The following is a 19,750-nucleotide window of genomic DNA, read 5'->3' on the forward strand; positions in this document are numbered from 1 at the left end:
AGAAAAAGAAACAGGCGACAGTTAATGTCCAAATAGGCGACTTATGGATCCTTTTATTGCTGCTTCAATTACTGCTTAAAACTTGAGTAATACTAAAAGACACGATCACTCAGTCAACAATAAAATATCCTCATTAATGTTCAATAATGGTCAAATCCAAACCCTTTATTTTGTGATTTACGAATAATGTCTATTGATTTGGGTCGCGAAGGTTTGTGACTTTGAAAATATGGGTCTTTGGAAAAAAAGTTTGGGAAACACTGGCTTCTATAATGTTTAGTGCAGTTGCTATGGGTTCAAGACCGTGATTTGTCATTTACATTTGTATTTTGTTCTTTTTTCTGTTTTGTGTGGAAACAAAATAATATATTAAAACTCAGTGGTTTTATTAGTTAATGTGATTTTTGTTTGTAAAGAAAGGCAGATTTAATAATAACACTACATTGGACTTATATAGGGCTTTTTTGGACACTCAAAGACGCTTTAAAAAACAAATAAGAAGTGACACTGTAGAAAACGGGGGAGTGCCAACTTAGAACACATCAACATTTCTGAGCCTACATTTTGCCCCTCCCTACCCCACCCCTGTCCTGAATTTCAGCCAATTTCATCTGGTCACCCTGTGTAGTTGTAGTTTTCAAGTTAACATCAACTTTCTACCTTTAGTTGAGCACAGACTGGCAATTCCACATAGATTCCTTTTGGTTGTAGTAGATTTAAAGCTGTACCTGGTAACATTCCAAGTCTCTGGCACCCGCTTGTGACCATGGAGATTTCACAGAATGCTCCACAGTATGGCATTAAACCAATCTATCTTGCAAACATTCAATTACAAGTCTTCCAGAAATCTCTTGTGAGTGGGTCGCTTCTCCACAGATCTGACCTGTAACTTGACATTGCCTGCTTGTTTTCATCGAGCTAGATAAGTTCATGCCATACTTTGGAACATTCCAGACAAAGCAACAACATCGCCATGGAGACAAGCGTCCAGCAGACCCTCCACCGGAAAAGTTACATAAGTGCATTGTTAGAGTTTATAAAATTGTGAGTCAAGTTGGTCATTTTCCAAAATCATTTACGTTTTAAAACAATTTCCTTGTGACGTAAACTCGTAAAATCAGCAAAAATGAAAAACTCAAGGCTGGTTTTGGTGTAGTGCGTAGAAAAAGGTTATCAGCGGTGAAAGAAGATGTCAGCGTGACCGAGGATGAGGTAATTTGTGTTTTGCTTTAGAAGATAAAGTTTCACACGTAATCATAATAATGTGGATGTTGCAACGGCCTTGGAATTCTCTGCCGCTTTAAAACTTTTCCAAGACTTCAGAGCTCAGATTTGGACTCATATTTAAATAAGTTTACTAGTGTTTCAGATAGTTTACTAGTAATAATGTTTTATATTGGTTCTGAATGTATACTGTATAGATATTATAAAATGAAACCACAATAATTTTAGAATAATTACACAGGAAGAGGCCACGTTCAGTTCATTTCGACCACTAAATAATTCTGTTTGGCAAGCCTGGGAATGCTTATTGACATTTTGCATCTGCTTTTGATAAGGTAGATCTTTTTTCAAGTCCGTTTGGATATAATTATAAAGTATGAATAAACACGTACTTGTTGATTTACATTTATGGGTGGAAGATATGCTAAAAAAAATCATATCATACAAGATTTTCAACAGTCAAGATCACGATCACGAAATCGATGTTGATGGGTTTTTTACTCAAAATGATGCGGAATCATGTTATCAACATTAATGCTGTTTATAATCACCTACAGAAGATAAATCACAGGCTACAACACATGAACCAGGACTCAACTAAACCAGAACTACACCAGGAGTAAACCAAGAGTAAACCAGGACTCAACCAGGAGCACTAAACCAGATCTGAACCAGGACTGAACCAAGACTAAACCAGGACTAACCAGAACTAAAGCAGGACTAAAGCAGGACTAAACCAGGTCTTAAACAGGACTAAACCAGGACTAATCTTGGACTTGAGAGCGAGAGCGAGAACCCCGAGCCCGTGGATCAGGGTGTCTGCAAAGCGCGATCGGGTGATGGCTGCGCTTAGCCCGGTGGGACATGGAGCTCTGCAATGATCCTTTCGCTTCTGGTCACCCAACAGTCTACGTGGGCCCATCCCGACACTCAGTCCTGGTTCAGTCCTGGTTCAGTCCTGGTTCAGTCCTGGTTTAGTCCTGGTTCAGTCCCGGTCCCCTCATGTCTCAGGTCACTATAGAACAGTAATGCAGATATCATGAGCCTATGCAGTTTATCTTCACTATTGCCAGTAGCTCCAGTTTGACGTTTAAGTAGTAGCTATTTTATATTTATTATTTTCACAATTCGGGAGAACTCCACTACACCCCTGCTCCTGACCAATAGGAAGAGTCCGTGTTTTGACATTTATCTACATTAAACTCAAACTAACTGAATCACTATGAAGATAAGTGACAAAAAAACATAGTAAAAGTATCAGATAACAATTTTTTATCGCCATATTGTACAGCCCTACTTATAAACCATGTCGATTTGCTTGATAGATGTGTTTAATGTCATATCATGGAACATTCCAGCAAAGCAATAACATCTCCATGTCTGACTTTGCACCAGGAAAGTTACACAGTGCATCTTTAACGTTCAGTGTTCCACAGTATGGCATAATTATGTATCTTTGGTTGTGTTTTTATCACTCAAAAAAAATAAAAAATAAACAAGAAAAGAGTGAGCTGCAACATTTTGAGGATTTTTCACCATTCAAAAGACGTCAGGTTTTTGTTTTAAATTGCTAAATGCTATGGCAACGGCTCTAAATCTTCACCCTTCTGAAACGCCTGGATACCAAGCCTCCCTACGTGAACTCACTGTCCCAACCTGACCCATATGTGCAAAAACTATAACCTCAAAAACAAACGAGCTACTCCCCTGACTCCCGCCCCACATGTTTGGAGTTATAACTATATTATGGGAATGCACGCTCTTGTGTTTTTGCCCTGAGACCTCCATCTGCCTCTGCTCAGGTTGTTTAGCGCTGGCCTGGACGGGCTTAGCTCCTCGTCCTGTTCTTACCGTGCACTTGTGTGGCTTCTCCCCGGTGTGGCGCCTCATGTGGACCACCAGCATGTACTGCGCCTTAAAGGGCTTCTGCTCCCGGGAACACTCATCCCAGCGGCACACGAACTCCTTCTTCTCGCCGTGGATGTGGTCGTTGTTGATGTGCTGGAGATAGAAAAAAACATGAATTAAAACGCGTGCACAAAATTAGAACTTAAATGATCGTAACTAATACTTTTGCTGTTTATTTTTGATATTTTTTGATATATTTCAAACTGAATCGTCAAATATCGAAACTAGTATTGATACTGCAAAAAAAAAAAAAAAATCACATTATCCGGACATAAGCTGCAAAACGCTAAATCTAGTCGAGTTAAGATGACGTGAATTAAGAAAGTTTTATCATGATTTGTGTAAATTTCACTTGACAAGTAAAATGATTTGCCAGTGGAACAAGACTTTTTGCACTTAAAATATGAAAATGCACCTTGCAACACTTAAAATGCGAAAAACAACAACTTTTTGCACTTAAAATAAGAAACAAAATTGAATATTGCTTGAATTAAGAAAAACACATATACTTGTTAAGTTGAATCTACTCAATTAAAGTAAAATCAAAACCGAGATATTGTTTTTTCTAGTGTAATTTGTGTTTAATTTAAAACCTTAAGCAAAGGTTTTTAAAAGTACTAATATTTTGTACATGAAAATTACATTATATTTCTATAAAGGAGCATTGAGCAAATTTTTTTAGTATCAAAATCGATGCAATTTGTGTAATACGGAAAAAGTTTCAGTAGTAGTCGTCTTGACAATAGACAATAGGGTTGGGTATCATTAAGAAGTTGCAGATACAATACATATCTTGATACACAGGCCACAATACGATATATGATTCGATATATAGGCCACGATACGATACATATCTCGATACATAGGCCACGATACGATACATATCTTGAAACAATGCACTTTCAATTCAATACAATTCAATATGATAGATTTTAAATTGATTCGATACATGGCTGTGATACTAAAAGTCAAAACAGTGAAAATGTCAAATGTGTCGCATAAACAAGTTTCCTTCCACTAAACAAGCAACAAAATTGTAGCACTGTAACAAAATAATTTCTTAAAATGCACCAAAAAATACTCTTGGCGATATATCAATACAGCAGTCCCTGATATCGATACTGTATCATCAAATTAAACGATACGATATATCAATATTTCAATATTTTTGTATAATAGATAGACAGTAGAATAATCATCTTATTTTTATAGATAACAAAAAAATAGCACTAGCAGATCATATTTCAATCTTCTCTCATTGCTTTTAGACATGTTTAAAATCTGAATCTTTATTTAAAATCCTAAATTGGAAATCTAATTGAAATTGAAATAAATAAATAAACAAATAAATTAATTTTAAAAAATAATAAATCCAACATTGTGCCACTGCATGATGGAAAATTTGGCAAAATAAAGTAAAAAAAAAAAAAAAAAAAAAGCGGTATATCTATTTTTGATAAAAGTAAGGAATTCTGAATGAACGTCATTGAGCAAACTTTGTCAATATGGTAAATTTAGTGAATAAATTACCTTTTTTTTTTTTTTTTTTTAATATTGCATTTGATTCATGGTGCTGCCCTACTCAAGATGTAATAACTTAAAAAAAAAAACTAAAACAACAACATGAACTTAATAATGTAAAGTAATTTAATCATACCAAGCCTATAAACGAATAATATTTGTCTTGGATGCCGCGCTCAGTCTTTGCTTTTAACTTTTATTGTATCTGATTGTCTAAATACCATAGCAACATAAAAACCCAATCCAATAATATTATAATAGATAACATAATAACACAAAATTACATTAGCTTTCCGATGACAGATACTAGTGAGGGTTTTTTCCAGCCAAATTCAAACCACATGGTACAAAAATAGACTGATTTTGTTTACGCGTAGGTCCACTCAGCAAATTCTTGTCCTTTTTCCCACCAAACGCTTCCCTCTTTCCAACACACGCAGTCAGATGAATGGGCCTATCCATTACGGGCCTATCCGTTACAAGTGACAGCCGCTATTCACTCACTCAAAGCAGAAAATAAGTGTAAAGATGTCATTTGTTATTTCAGGCGGCGCGAGTGTTGGTGGATTTCCTCGCTGAAGGACAGAAGAGACAGGAAAAAGTCACTATCTTGTTTACGGTCTATTCTCTGAGGTAAAGGAAGTGTGTGACTGAAGGTCCTTAAAGATGCGTAAGACAAAACAAAACTGGGCTATTTGTGCTTTACAAGGGTTTTGTTGTGTCATGGTTGGGTCGTAAAGATAATTTTGAAAGTGGTGACGAGTTCTAAGTGGTTGTTGTTGTTTCGATCTATATTTATTTCAAATTATTGGGATTTTTTTGTGTGTTTGATTTCAGAATTTACAAAAATGGTACTTACTGGCTGAATTAATTACTAAAAATTTTAAAGGACCTGTATTTGAGCGAAATTTGTCCAGTTCCAGTAGAGATATTTTGTATAAGCAGCTCTTGAGATCAAAATAAGTCCACTGTGTACTAGCTGCAGTGTTTTATTGTCTGATAATCAGGAAGCAGGCTGTTAGCATGCCAGTTCTTAACTCTGGTCTGGTCTCTGAAAGTTGAGAAAAGCGAAAAAGTTTTGTTGTTCTCTTTTGTATAAGCATTTTTAACTTAACATTTGTTTTTGTTGTGCAATAAAGTGCATGCGTTTGAGCAAAATTTATCTTGTTCCTGCACAGATATTTTGTTAAATCAGCTCTTGAGGTCAAAATAAGTTCACTGTGTACTGCATTTTAACTCCACTCTGGTCTCTGAAAGTTGTGAAAAGTGAAAAAAGAACTAGTTCTGTTTTGTACAAGCATTTTTTAACTTATTATTTGTTTTTGTTGTACAATAACTAAGTATAGATTTTAGTTCAGTTACATGGGTATTTTGAACAATTAACTGTGGCTTAGATACAAAATTTTAAAGATACACTATGTAACTTTTCTGGTGTAGAGTCAGCCATCTGGTTGTCTCCATTGTGATGTTACTGCGTAGCCTACAATGTTCCACAGTATGACACAATTATGTATCTTAGTGTTTTTATTGCTCAAAAAAAAAAGATCTGACCTTAAACTTAACATGGTGGTGCCATTTGCTTTTTTCCATGGATATTACCGTATTTTTCGGACTACAAGGCACACTTAAAATCCTTTAATTTTCTCAAAAATCATCAGTGCGCCTTATAATCCGGTGCACCTTATGTATTAATTCTGGTTGTGCTTACTGACTTTGAACCGATTTTATGTGGCACACGGCGCTCAAAAATCTGTCAAAATGTTTTAGTACGAATTTGGCTGCACCGCATGATGGATTGTAGGAGCATTACGACTATCGTAGTCAGTAAGACCGACAGAAGCTGAACCACATCAGCACACAAGGAGCGAGCTGTTTTTTTCAGTGCTTATAGTTTATGCAAATTAACCATTTGGTTTTAAGTTTCATTTCTGTAAAACCTAAACAAATGTGCGCAAAGCTGCATTAAATACATTATTACTCAATGTATATTTGAGTCGTCATCGCAGAAAAAAAAAACACTTTAATTATCCACCCACATTCACATTCATAATACACATTTATCAAGACAGGGAGGCAACGCCGGGCGAATTACGCCACGATCCGCCAATGGATCGTGGACGTCTGGACTAAGGATCAGTCTCAAGTGTTGTCCATTCCAGTTGTTTCACTTAATGCGTCTTATAATCCCGTGTGATTTATGTATGAAAATAGAAGAGAGAATTCAACATTATTGATATTGCGCTTTATAATCCGGTGCACCTTATAGTCTGAAAAATACGGTAATCCTTACTGTGGAATATTCCAAAGCAATAACATCTTTATAGAGACAACCAAGTGCCGCATACCCTCCTCCAGAAAAGTTACACAGTATATCTTTAGCTGATGTTTCACCATAGCGCTTTACTTAGATGCTTTCCTCTTTCCACCACAAACAGCCACACGCCCAACAGCACCACCCTGAGCACAAGGACATCCCTACCCACAATCCCTCACTTCTATTTGTAGCTGAGACGGACCAGAAGAACAAGTGTGTGGCCTCTATGCGCAGGTTATATTCGGCACAAACTCGGTATTTTGGAGTCTGGGAGCACAAAAGTGAAACGGCAGGTGTGTGTTTCTGCTGATTTAGTGAGACGGTCGAGACCAGACAAAACCTGCTCGGGGAGGAGCTGTCACGGAAAAAACGGTTTGCCAAAAAAAAGTTGGGTACAATACAATTTCTGGAGTTAAAAATGTAGCTACTTCTAAGTTCTATTTGGAAAAAAATTGTATTTATGTTTCTTGATTTCAAATGGTTAAATAAGGCTTCACTGTGCAGGTTTTGAATTGGAATAAAAACTGCTAAACAATCGAATAAACCTAGACATTTCAGAACACTTTTTTTGTCTTAAATTAAAAATCAAGATAAAATACAACTGAATTTCTGGAGTATAAAGATGTAGTTACTTTTAAGTTGTATTTGGAAAGAATTTTTGTATTTAGGATTATTGATTTCAAATGCTTAAAAACAATTTTGTATCACTGAAACTTCCTGAAATTTGTGCCAATCAACATGCATATGGCAATTTTAAAGACGCAATGGGTAACTTTTCTGTTTGTCTCCACTCAGATATCATTTCTTTGACCAGAATGTTCCACAGTATGTCATTAAACTGATCTATCTCCATGGAAACAAGCAGGTGAAGCCAAAAGTCCGAGTTACAAGTTAGATCTATGGTGAGGTGAGCTAAAAGTAAACATCAACAACTGAATAAATGTAAGATAGATGAGTTTAATGGCGTACTGTGGAACATTCCAGGCAAAGTAATAACATCTCCATGGCGACAAACACTTGCCCTCCACCAGAAAAAGTTACACAGTGAGTCTTTATATTTCATAATCATAATAAAATAAAAATGACAAGGTAAAGGTGCATTGTAGGGATGTAACAGTATCAAAATCCTTCAATACTATATTTTTACGATACGCATCTCACGGTTCGATATTTATTGCGATATTTTGCGGAGGTTTACAAAAATTGTGAAAATGATACTTTTTCCTTTTAAAAGCCTTTTGTCCTGATATAATATGAAGAATTAAGATTTAAAAGTGATTCATAACAGTTATTTCTTCATGTAGTCTGCACTAAAACAGCAAAGGATCATGGTCTATGTAGTTCCCTCTGGTTTTTAGCTTCTGCTGCACCATGGCGAGGCAAGGCAAGTGTATTTGTAAAGCACAATTGATACTCAAAGTAATTCAAAGTGCTTTACAGAATAAGAATCACAAAGGAAGACAAAAATCACCATAACTATTAACTTAAGAAAAGAGACTTGTAATTCGATATATTGTGATTTTCCACGATATTATTGTGAGACTTTTGACGATACGATATTACGATATTTCAGGTATTGTTGTATCCCTAGTGCATTGTGTAATTTTTCTGGTGTTGAGTCCGCCATCGGCTTTTCTCCATCCAGACCAAACCAGGCTAAATCATTTCTCTCCAGCGACTAGATCAGGAATCGGAATACACCAGACGGTTTGCAAGAAGCCCGGAAGTTGTAGCGAAGAGCTGTGAAGCCATGACGTCAAACTCAAGCGTCTGTCTGGGTCCTTTTTGTGGTTCAGCACAACAGTAAACAAAGCGGTCGAGATGGATGTAGACGAAGACAGACATTCTGTGTTGGCAACGATTCCCGAGATCGAGGATTTGAAGCCGGAACAAAGACAATCATTGGTGAATTTTATCAAGGTGAAAGACGTTATTGCCCTTCTTCCTACGGGATTTGGCGCGTTACATACTGTACATCATGACCAAATAGCAGCAATTGGTTAAATTAAAAAAGTACCTGCCTACTGTTAAGCAAACGAATCCTAATCAGCTGATGAGGCAACCCCACTCACAGTCAGAATTCTATGTATTTAAACTACCTGTAAGTGCACAAATGTAATAGTCACACCTTGACGTATGAAAAATGTGGTAAATACGCTGGCGTGCGTCGGATAAGTTCTAGGTAAGTATTGTATAAGTTATGAGCACGCTGAAGCACGCTGGCATACGGCGACATACGGCAAAGTCGTCGAAAAATTTCTCGACATATGTCAGCGTATGTTTATACGTCCTACATACGTGGGCCATAAGTTGTAGGTAAGTTATATGATCATTGACACACGTTAATTGTAAGTTTCTCATAAGTCCAAATACGTTGAGAAAATGTCTAGCGTACACAGAATTTCTGAGCAACGTGTTTTGAACCTATGTGTAACTTATATGGTAGCTAAAAGTTAGAAACACGTTCAGTAAGTTCTGCGGTCGTCTGGAACATGTCAAATACATCTGCATACGTTAATATGCGTTGGAGATAAGCTCGATTACACATAGGTTCAAAGCACGTTAATTGTAAGTTTCTCACAAGTCCAAACACATTGAGAAAATGTCTAGCGTACACATAACTTAAGAGTAACATGTTTTGAACCTATCTGTAACTTATATCGAACTTATTTCCACCGTATATTGATATAAGCAGATGTATTTGACATGTTCCAGACGACCACAGAACTTACTGAACGTGTTTCTAACTTGTAGCTACTGTATAATGGCGTATCGGCAGCATTTAGGAGAATCGGTTTAAAAATGGGGAGGAAACCGTCTGTACTCCTCCAGACTTTGTGCTCCCATATATCGTATGAGCCGATGCAAAACGCTTGATCAGAGAATACTTCAGCCACAGAGGATATCAGACAGTGGAAAAATGTCCGTGGGAAACAGTCATTTGCATTTTAAAAAAGAGCTTCATGTAGGCAATCTGCTTAATGTCATGTTGTGGAACATTTGAAGCAGAGCGATGGCATATCCAACCGAAAAAGCAATCTGAAGAGAAAATATTCAAAATTTACAGACTGCTAAACAATAACTAAAGAAGTACGTACATAGTTTAGTGTAGCTGCTAACACTTTACGGTCACGAGGGACTGACAATTTCCGCTTTAACGCCTTCACTTCCAACTTTGGTCTTTTAGCAGCCACTTCATCAAACCATAATGATTTCCCAGTCTGTATTGTCAAACTTTGTTACACACCATGGCTTTAAAACGCATTGACCTCAGCAGATTGCCTCAGCTGTCCTTTCCTCGCAAATTGGCATGCTTTCACACACTACGGGAGCCGGGGAGGGCCAAAGTTCTCCCTGGTTCTGACTTGTAGTGAACTCCCATCAGCTCTCGGGTCTTTGGTCCTGACACGCTCACCTCTTAGTGTTCACGTGACGACCGGCGAGCTCAACCCACGAGGGGGGACTGGATTTACGGGCCCGGGTTGGAGAGTGAGGGGTCGGGGGTCGGAGGTCGAGGTGGGTGAGGGGTCGCGGGATGGGGAGTGGGGGTTACAGCTGCGGTTGGATTTGGCGAGGGCCCGCGGGCTCATTACCGGCAGACGGGAAAGATCACAGCCACGTTTAATGAGGGACACAAAGAAGGTGTTTGGGAGTTTTGGTCAAGTGCACGATTCGAGTAAAGGCGTTTAATTAAGATGTACTGTCGTGTTTTCCTTTTACTTTTAACTCAAGTTTGAAATATTGGCTGTGAATGAAATATTGTCACTGTTGCGAGAAGAAAATCATCCGAGCTTTTCATTTTTATCATAATTTTCCTCATTTCTTAGTTAAAAGATCTCAGATTTTTTTTTCCCCACGTATTTGTGCAAAATGTGTCTTCCATAAGCAGCTCTTGAGGTCAAAATAGGTCAACCAGGTCCTGTTTGCATTTAATTATAAAAGTTTTACTGGTCCAGAATCAGGAAGTACATGTTTGCATGCTAGCTGTTGCTAGTATTACCCAGAAAACACTAAAAGCTCTTTTAAATGCACCGCAGTAAATAATTAGGTAATGTTTCTGGTGGGGTGGTCCTCTACCAATTTGTCCCTGGGGTATTCCACATTATAGTATTATATGTGTTTGTGAGTGTTTATACCGTATTTTTCGGACTATAAGGCGCATCAGATTATGAGGTACAATATCAGTAATGTTGAATTCTCTCGTCTATTTTCATACATGAGGCACACCGGATTATAAGGCGCATAAAGTGAAAACAAACGGACGACACTTGAGACTGATCCCTTAGTCCAGTTGTCCACGATCCTTTGGCAGATCGTGGTGTAATTCGCCCGGCGTTGCCTCCCTGTCTTGGTGAATGTGTATTATGAATGTGAATGTGGGTGGATAATTTCAGTTTTTTTTGTTTTTTTCCTACAAGGACGACTCAAATATACATTGAGTAATAAAGTGTTTAATGCAGCTTTGTGCACATTTGTTTAAGTTTTACAGAAACAAAACTTAAAACCACCTGGCTCATTTGCATAAACTATAAGCATTAAAAAAAACAGCTCGCTCCTTGTGGCTGATGTGGCCAGCTTCTGTCAGACTAAAGGATACGACTCAGTGGAATGTGTGTGAAAATTGGTTTGAGGTCAGTAAGCACAACCAGAAATAATACATAAGGCGCACTGTCGATTTTTGAGAAAATTAAGGTATTTTAAGTGCGTCTTACAGTCCGAAAAATACGGTATTTGTTTTATTGCTTTAATGTATGTTGTTATACATACATTCGTACTGTGAGCAGGCTTGCCTCTCCATGGATCTTACTTATAACCTGCTGTAGGGGCCGTATCCACTTATGTCCGTGGAGATAGAAAATGTTTCATGACATACTGTGGAATCCTAGACTGATTCATCTGCTGGTTTTACTTCGTTTCACTTTGTACACACTGTCTGACCTCGCCTTTGATTTTGTTTGCTCGACAGTAGGCGGGTACTTTTTATCATTTAACCAATCGCTGCTATTTGGTCGTGACATGTAATGTGCTGCTAAAGGGGATAACTGGTGTATTAAGCTTTTCCCAAATCCCGTAGGAAGAAGGGCAATAACGTCTTTCCCCTTCATAAAATTCACCAAACATTCTCTTTGTTCCGACTTTAAATCCTCGATCTTGGTAATTGTTGACAACACTGATTGGTTGATGCCCGAACTCGCACTTCCGGGTTTTTTGTGAACCGTCTATTGTATTCTGATTTCTGACCTAGTTGCTGGAGAGAAATGAAATTGAGCGGAGGCACCAGGTGGGAATCCTGCATATCATAAAATGCAGGATTCCACAGTAGGTCAGTTGGGTGTAAAGGTGTGAATGAAACAAAACACAACTCTGGGTATGTTTCTGATGAGGAACATTATAACATAGATCAGAAAAAAGCGTAATATGGGCCCTTTAGCAAATACTCACATGCACAAGCTGATCCTGGGTGTCATACTCCTTGCTGCAGCCCTCCCAGTGACAGTTGGTCTCGTAGATGGCCTCAGGTTCCTGTTTACACTCGTCTTTATCCAGATCCTCGCTCAAGTCCAAGACCCCTCCTCCGTGATCCTACAGCCAGAGAACACTTTAAGATTAATGCGCCCACTCCGATGAGAAGAAATGACAAATGTGCGCGTTCGGCTGCATCTTTTAACCAAATCTGTGGTCAATACTTGGGACAAACATTTGCGAGTACTATTTTGCATCTGTGTTATCTTATCTTCTCCGTAATCCTAATGAGTTGTTTCTAGATATCAAACCAGCGGCGACGCATTGATTTAAACAGCATTTTTATTCATTACCTTCTGATCAATCTGAAATAGAGGCGCGGCGGTGGCTTAATTAATCGCATTTAAAAAGTAATCTATTGTGGTTAATGTAAGAGGTATTACTGGTAAGAGGCTGTGTAGACGTACAAGAGAAGATGGATGGAGTTAATGTAGTTAAAGGTGTCGAAGGTTAACCCCCAAATAAACACGTGACTTTAGTTTGGTATGGACAACACAAACAGAAAAAAACAATGTAATACGCCAAGATGGACTTTTTAAACCCTTGTTAAAAAGCATTTGCTATTTTTGTCAATTTTACTGGTGTCCATAATATAAATCTGCAAATTTTATCTGCCTTAAATATTGTAAACAGAGCTGGTTCAGTGTTTGCAGAGATACAAAGTTATTCCTTTTTTTGTTAATGCAATTGTAGCATTCTAATTATTCACAGCATTGAGTTTATAAATGATTTTCACAACTTTCAGAGGCCAGAGCAGAGTTTTGCCATTACGCTAATGTTACAACAACTGGCATTCTAACAGCACACCACCCTTATTTCTTGGTTCGTGGAGGATAAAAATGCTTTATATTTAGATGAAAACAGCACACAGCGGTCTCGTTTTGAACCTTAACAGTTTATTACAAGTAAATAAATGTAAATGTATCCGTTGTTTAGATTAGGGATGCACTGAATATTCTGCAACCGAATATATTCAATCATATATTGCAATATCGGCTTGCGGTGGAATGAGTTAAAAGTAAGGCTGAATGGAGGCGTGTGAGGCAATGACGCAATCAAATAAGGTGCAGTTAAGTTTTTTTTTAGAATTGTTGTTTTATTTGAAAGCTTAGTCTAATATGAATGAAACACTTACTGGAAAGGCTACTGGAATATTTAAAGAATATTATATAAACATTTACTTTCTTTAAAAAACACAAATAGTAAAAAACTTAACTGCATTTGATATTCACTTTCGGTTTCAGTATTCGACCAAGCGTTTACTTTTTTTTTCGATTTCGGTTTCAGCCACAAATTTTTATTTCGATGCAACCCTAGTTAAGATGCTAAAAAAGGTAATATCTAAAAATTGCAGTACACACTTAAACATTCTATTGAAACCTTTTTGCTAGAGGCATATAGATAGAGACAATACAGTTGTAAAATGTTAAATTATTTTGCTTTAAATACAGCTACATAGCGATGAGAGAAAATCAAAAGAGCATTTAGTATAGGTAACATATAAATGTTTATCAGTGGTTGCCCATTTACAAGGTTTAATTTTGTACCTGAGTGGACGGTGAGATGGGCAGGGGTCCTTCAGCTTCTGTCTTGACCTTTGACCTCTTGGTGTTGAGCGGGTTGACTGTACTGCTTACTGCCGGGTCTCCGCCTGCGTTCTGAAGAGACAATCCAAAATCAGGACCATTTTGCATTTGCGAGACCAAAGACAACAACGAGAGTGTAACTTTTCTGTCACAAAATTAGAATAAAACACCAGAACACTTTTTAAATATGACATGGTTGTACAAATGTAGATATAATTTCAAAATAAAACTCAAATATCTAAATTAAGTTTTGGGGCCCCCTTGAAGCTTGGGCCCCCTAAACATTTGCCCGTCCTGCCCTTTTCTCAAAAACGCCCCTGCTCAAAACCAGCCTGGTTACTTAATATTTGAGTAAAATTGTTAGCATGACAACTATTTCTTTTTGTGACATTTACAAATCAGTGAATCCAGTATACTACTCCCCGATGGGCTTTCATGGAACCTCAAAGCATGATTACTTTAACACACACGTCTCCCACTCTACTCCTACTTTTTTTTTTTTTTCTTTTCATTTAACCATCACCCCGCTTTATGAAACCGCGAGAATCTATTTCACCACTTCTCCGCAGCGGGAAGCAGCGTCGTATCAGATAAGAGAATGCTGGCGTCGTTTCGTGGTTACGCGTTTTGGCTGAGAGTCGCGTTCCTTTTGCGCGGAGTGGGGGAGTCTTGGTCACACCAGGCACCAGGGCCCATAAGTCAGCCCGGAGACCGCCGCCGAGACTAAACAGTTTAGACTTCTTTACGATCGCCAAAACCACAAGAAAATATGAAAAAAGTTATTGGTATAGAGACTTTGATGTGACGACAGGAAGCCATTGACGCCACTTAGTATGGAAAAGAATGGGGAAACTCCGGCAGTTGTGGTGGTGGGATTTATTGAGCAGTGAAGGGGGTTGTATATTCCCACCAAAATATTGTTGAAGTGCATATGACAGATTATACTACCCGTTTGACAAAAACATAGTAAACATCATAATAAGATTTGACTAAAATCTTTTAAATTTTGGTGAAGTTTATAATTTGACTTCCTGAATGGACACCAGCTGCGGATATGACATGTGTAGAGGTAGAGCTGCTCGATTATGGAAAAAAATCACGATTATTTTGGTCAATATTGAAATCACGATGATTCAAACGATTATTTTTTAGTTACACGATGCATTTATTCAGCATTTCTCGCTCAAAAAAATATATAATTTATGCAAAACTTTCAAATTGAAAATAAATATAGGCTACAAATATGAACCTTAGAGCAGTTTTGCGATGTATAAAACATAAAATGAATAAAATATGCTTCGAACATGAAATAAGGCATAGAAAAACATAAACATATCCAAAATAAACAATATATCCAGCTGTTCTGCAATCTCTATATTTAAAACATAAAATAAATATACTTATTCATATTAAAATATCCCAAAATAAACTTGAGCTTAAATCGTTTCAACTTGATTATATGAGTTTGGAGATCGTTTGACACACAAATTAAAATCGCGATCAAAATTCGATTAACTGCACAGCCTTATGTAGCGGTAATACAAAAAAAAGAAAGAGATCCGCACTGCAGTTCTTTGAAGCTCACACATTTTTATTTCAATGACACCTTGAAATTTGAACCTTGAATTTCTTTCTTTTTTTTTTTTTTTTGGCGCTATTTTTGTCTTTAGACCTAGCACGCATTTGCAATTTTTGCTGGACGTGCATGTCTCTATTTCGCTGCCTAACTGTTACCAAGCAACTATAACGTAAACAAGGGTCAAAACTTGAAGGTACAGTATGTAACTTTCTGGAGGAGGAATGTCACCTGCATGATTCCATAGAAATAGAAAGTTAAAGCCATACTTTGGAACATTCTCCATGGAGATAGATACATTTTATGCCATGCTGTGAGACATTAGTATCCGGTTTCACTTCATGGAAACCGTCTGAAATTGCAGCATTAAGATTCGTTCGCTCGACGGTAGGCGTTTTTTTTTTTATTTAACCAATCGCTGCTGTTTGGTTGTGACATCTGTAATGTGCCAAATCCTGTAGGAAGAATGGCAATAACGTCTTTTCCCTTGATAAAATTCACCAAACATTCTATTTGTTCCGGCTTTAAATCCTCGATCTTGGGAATCGTTTAACTTCTTAGGTTCTTTTTAAAGACAATGCAGTAAAGTGTGTTTACCTTGTTGACATGTTTCGGCTGCTAGCTGCAAGCCATCTTCAGAACTGTCACCGGTGTTGGTGGTGACGTGTCGTATATCAGCTGTTGTTACTTCCTGTAGGCGTGGTCGGCCTGATGGACCTGGCAGGTTGCTCAGACTGACCACGCCTCCCGTCGCTCGGTGTCTCTGGAGGAGGGTGTCCCAGGTGTGTGAAAGGAGGAACGCGCCGTCATCACGGTTAATGCTGTCCGTGCCTCGTTTCCTGATTTCACATCCGAAAAAAGGAACACCAAAAGGAATGCGAAAAGGAAACGTCAGGGAGACTCACCAGAACACAAAAAGATAAAGCAGAATAGGAAAACCTAAAATCCGCCATATCAGACACTGTAAAAGGAACAACCACATTATGGATTGGAAGGGGCTCAGGTCATCGGATCGGAAAACAACAAGTTCAAACGCTGGATCAGGGAGGCCATTGAAATCAGGAAACGAGGCACTGACAGCATTAACCGTGATGACGGCGCGTTCCTCCTTTCACACACCTGGGACACCCTCCTCCAGAGACACCGGGCGACGGGGGGCGTGATCAGTCTGAGCGACCTGCCAGGTCCATCAGGCTGACCACGCCTACAGGAAGTAACAACAGCTGATATACGACACGTCACCACCAACACCGGTGACAGTTCTGAAGATGAAGCAGCAGCAGCCGAAACATGTCAACAAGGTAAATACACTTTACTGCATTGTCTTTAAAAAGAACCTAAGAAGTTAAAGTATATAAGAAGACAAAATGAACATCATTGGCTTGGGAATCGTTGCCAACACAGAATGTATGTCTCCATCTACATCCATCTCAACCACTCTGTTTACTGTTGTGTTGTACCACAAAAGGGACACAGTCATGGCTTCACAGCACGGCGCTGATTGGCCTGGCTAGGACATTATAGCCAAAAGAACAACATTTCGATGAACAGGCAGATGCAAGCCCGCTCACTTTTCATTTATTTTCAAACCTTTCAGTGCAATATTGAATTCTGACTTGTACATTTACATTTCTATAATTATGTCTTATTTGACTATTTGGTCTCTTGCTCTTTTCTGCTACTTATTTAGAATTTATTTTACCATTTGTATATATTCTCTTTGTTATTATATTATATTGTGATGTGTGAGCTACGGTGTTCAAATAATTTCCCTTAAAGTTTGTCTAAGTAAGTCTAATAAACATGACCAGAATGCTTTTATTTTAGTCTATTTTCTTAGCTAAAAAGTTGCATACTGTGGCTTTAAATTGCAGAATAGTTATGATTAGGCTAAGAGCAATACATGACAACACCTTTATTTTTTAAATGAATGTTTCAGCTGACAGAAAAATGGCTTCCTTGCTTATTAATTGTCTCTGTGTTTTGGTTGGAACTTTCAGTGTTGATAACATAGACAGAGGAATCTTGTTTTAGAACTCACCGCAACTTCCTGTATTTTTGTACTTTTTTCTCAGCTTTTTTCCCCACAAACTGCCAATTTTATCCCACCAAACCGAGAAACAAAGTAATATAAACTTATCATATGCACTTTAAATTCACTTGGCTGTCAACCAAACGGCAAAACATGGTCTCGGTCACTGTTGAAAACCAGCGATTTAACCACGTCTAAATGTTTGGTTATTATTATGGCTCGTGTCAGGTTAGCACATGGCTTTTAGCTCTGACACTGTGCAGGAGGGAGCTGATAGGAGACGAATGCAAGATGGGTCTGTTCCTGGCATGAGATGTTTACATGAAATAAGGAACATAAAGTAAACAGTGGTGCTATAAAGAGGAAGTACAGGGAGGTTTAAGTCGTGTCCAAAAATAATGTGCTGCTGGATCAAAACGTGTACATTTTTTGGTGGGAAGTAGTGAGGCTGAAGGAAGAAGATTTTGATTTCAGTTTCATAAATGTGACTCATCTCTGTCTCCAGATATGAGGTAGACATGTTCAAATCAAATAAAGCTTTTTCTGATGACAGTTCTAATGCAGTTTTATTCTTAAAGGTTGTATAGAGGAGAAAATACAGAGAGAAATACAGTGACAGTCCTTGTGCGCGTTCAGAATTACTGTTGAAGTTTCCTGTCTAGAGGTAATTTAGTGACCGACGCGTCAGTTTTTAGACCCTTCGTCTGTTTCAGTTGCACCATCGGTGGAAGGAATCTCCAAGAATCACCTCAGTTTGTCCTTTTCTCCTTCTCTTCTTCTTTCAGCGACCTCAAAAACGGACTTTCTTTTGCGGCGAACTGGTCGTGGATTCTCGTCCGCCATCACGACAAACTTTGTGCGAAATGCGAGGAAGCAACAGTTTGAAAAAGCCTCTAAGAACCGCTGCATAAACCACATAATCCCCACACGCCGACGACTCAGTTACACTAGGGAGTTTGATTGACAACCTAACAGCCAATTGAAAATGAAGGAGCCTCGTTTTCTATTGGCTGATGTTTATCTGTCCTCACTACGTCCACAGTTGATAGATTTTCATTCTTTTTTTTTTTTGGTCATCATAATTACAAAGCTGCTGCATCTCTGTAATGGTATTTTAAACTTTCATTGACAATTTGAAACAAAAAAAATCCTCCATACAACCTTTAATTCAGGGTATCCCCAGGTTTGACTACCCCAAATTTAAGACTTTTTTTTAAAGACCACTTAAATGAAAATTAAGACCAACATCGCACCCATTATGCGAGCGAAAAACTCCAGATCAAATTCTAATGATGACCAACCAACTACGGTACTATATCTAGAATCTAAGAGCATGATTTCACGTTGTTGTTTCTTTTTTCTTCCATCCATTTAACATTGCAGTGCAGGCCAGGTTTGTGAAAAAAATAAGATTTGGAGAACATAATTTAAGACTTTTAAGACCCCACGGCTACCCTGTATATTACAAAAATATCATGTTATACGTTAGTGTCTCATTTGGGTTGCCAGTTCTGATGCCTAAAAGGACTCTCTCTGACATGAATCCTCACTACATAAACCCCATCACCAATAGCCAATCAGTGCTAGTGCAGCCTCTGAAGCTCAGGGAGTGAATTCTGGACATTCTGAGCTTTTCACATGAAGCATCTTGTGTCTTGTTAAGTGTCTTGTCCAAGGACACAATGACAGCATTCATCTGTGGGAGCTGGAATCACACTGCAGGTCACCATGATCGTTCAATGACGCTTATGTTGACCCATGACGCTTACGGCGAGAGCGGGATTTGAACCACCAGCCTTCAGATCAGTGGGCGAATGCTCTACCAACTGAGCCACTGCCGTCTCGTGTGGATCGGGCTGAGATTTTATGTCCGAGCTTGGCCGGCGTCCAACGGAGCTGCGATCGAATCCAACCCGAGCCCGACAGGCATTAAGATATTTGTGTCCGAACCCGACAAAATTAAATTCACACTATTTTCATAAACCTACTAATGACACACGTAGGATATTGTTTTTGTGATCTCTAACGAACAAAGAGACGCAAAATGCAAACTTGGGACAAAGCCT

At 38.3% G+C, this 19,750-nt stretch overlaps 1 protein-coding gene across 1 annotated transcript in view; it reads right to left on the reverse strand.

Moving 5' to 3' along the window:
• The window catches only part of gli2a (GLI family zinc finger 2a), a 210,261-nt gene that overhangs the window by 18,567 nt on the left and 171,944 nt on the right, over positions 1-19,750 (reverse strand). Inside the window, 3 exon segments of the mRNA XM_055152490.1 lie at positions 3,076-3,225; positions 12,410-12,550; positions 14,038-14,148. Coding sequence (XP_055008465.1) covers positions 3,076-3,225; positions 12,410-12,550; positions 14,038-14,148 — 402 coding nt within the window.

The sequence above is a fragment of the Boleophthalmus pectinirostris genome, unplaced genomic scaffold (assembly GCF_026225935.1).
Source record: "Boleophthalmus pectinirostris isolate CB_2022bp ecotype Guang Dong unplaced genomic scaffold, ASM2622593v1 HiC_scaffold_1, whole genome shotgun sequence".
Classification (NCBI taxonomy): Eukaryota; Metazoa; Chordata; class Actinopteri; order Gobiiformes; family Gobiidae; genus Boleophthalmus; species Boleophthalmus pectinirostris.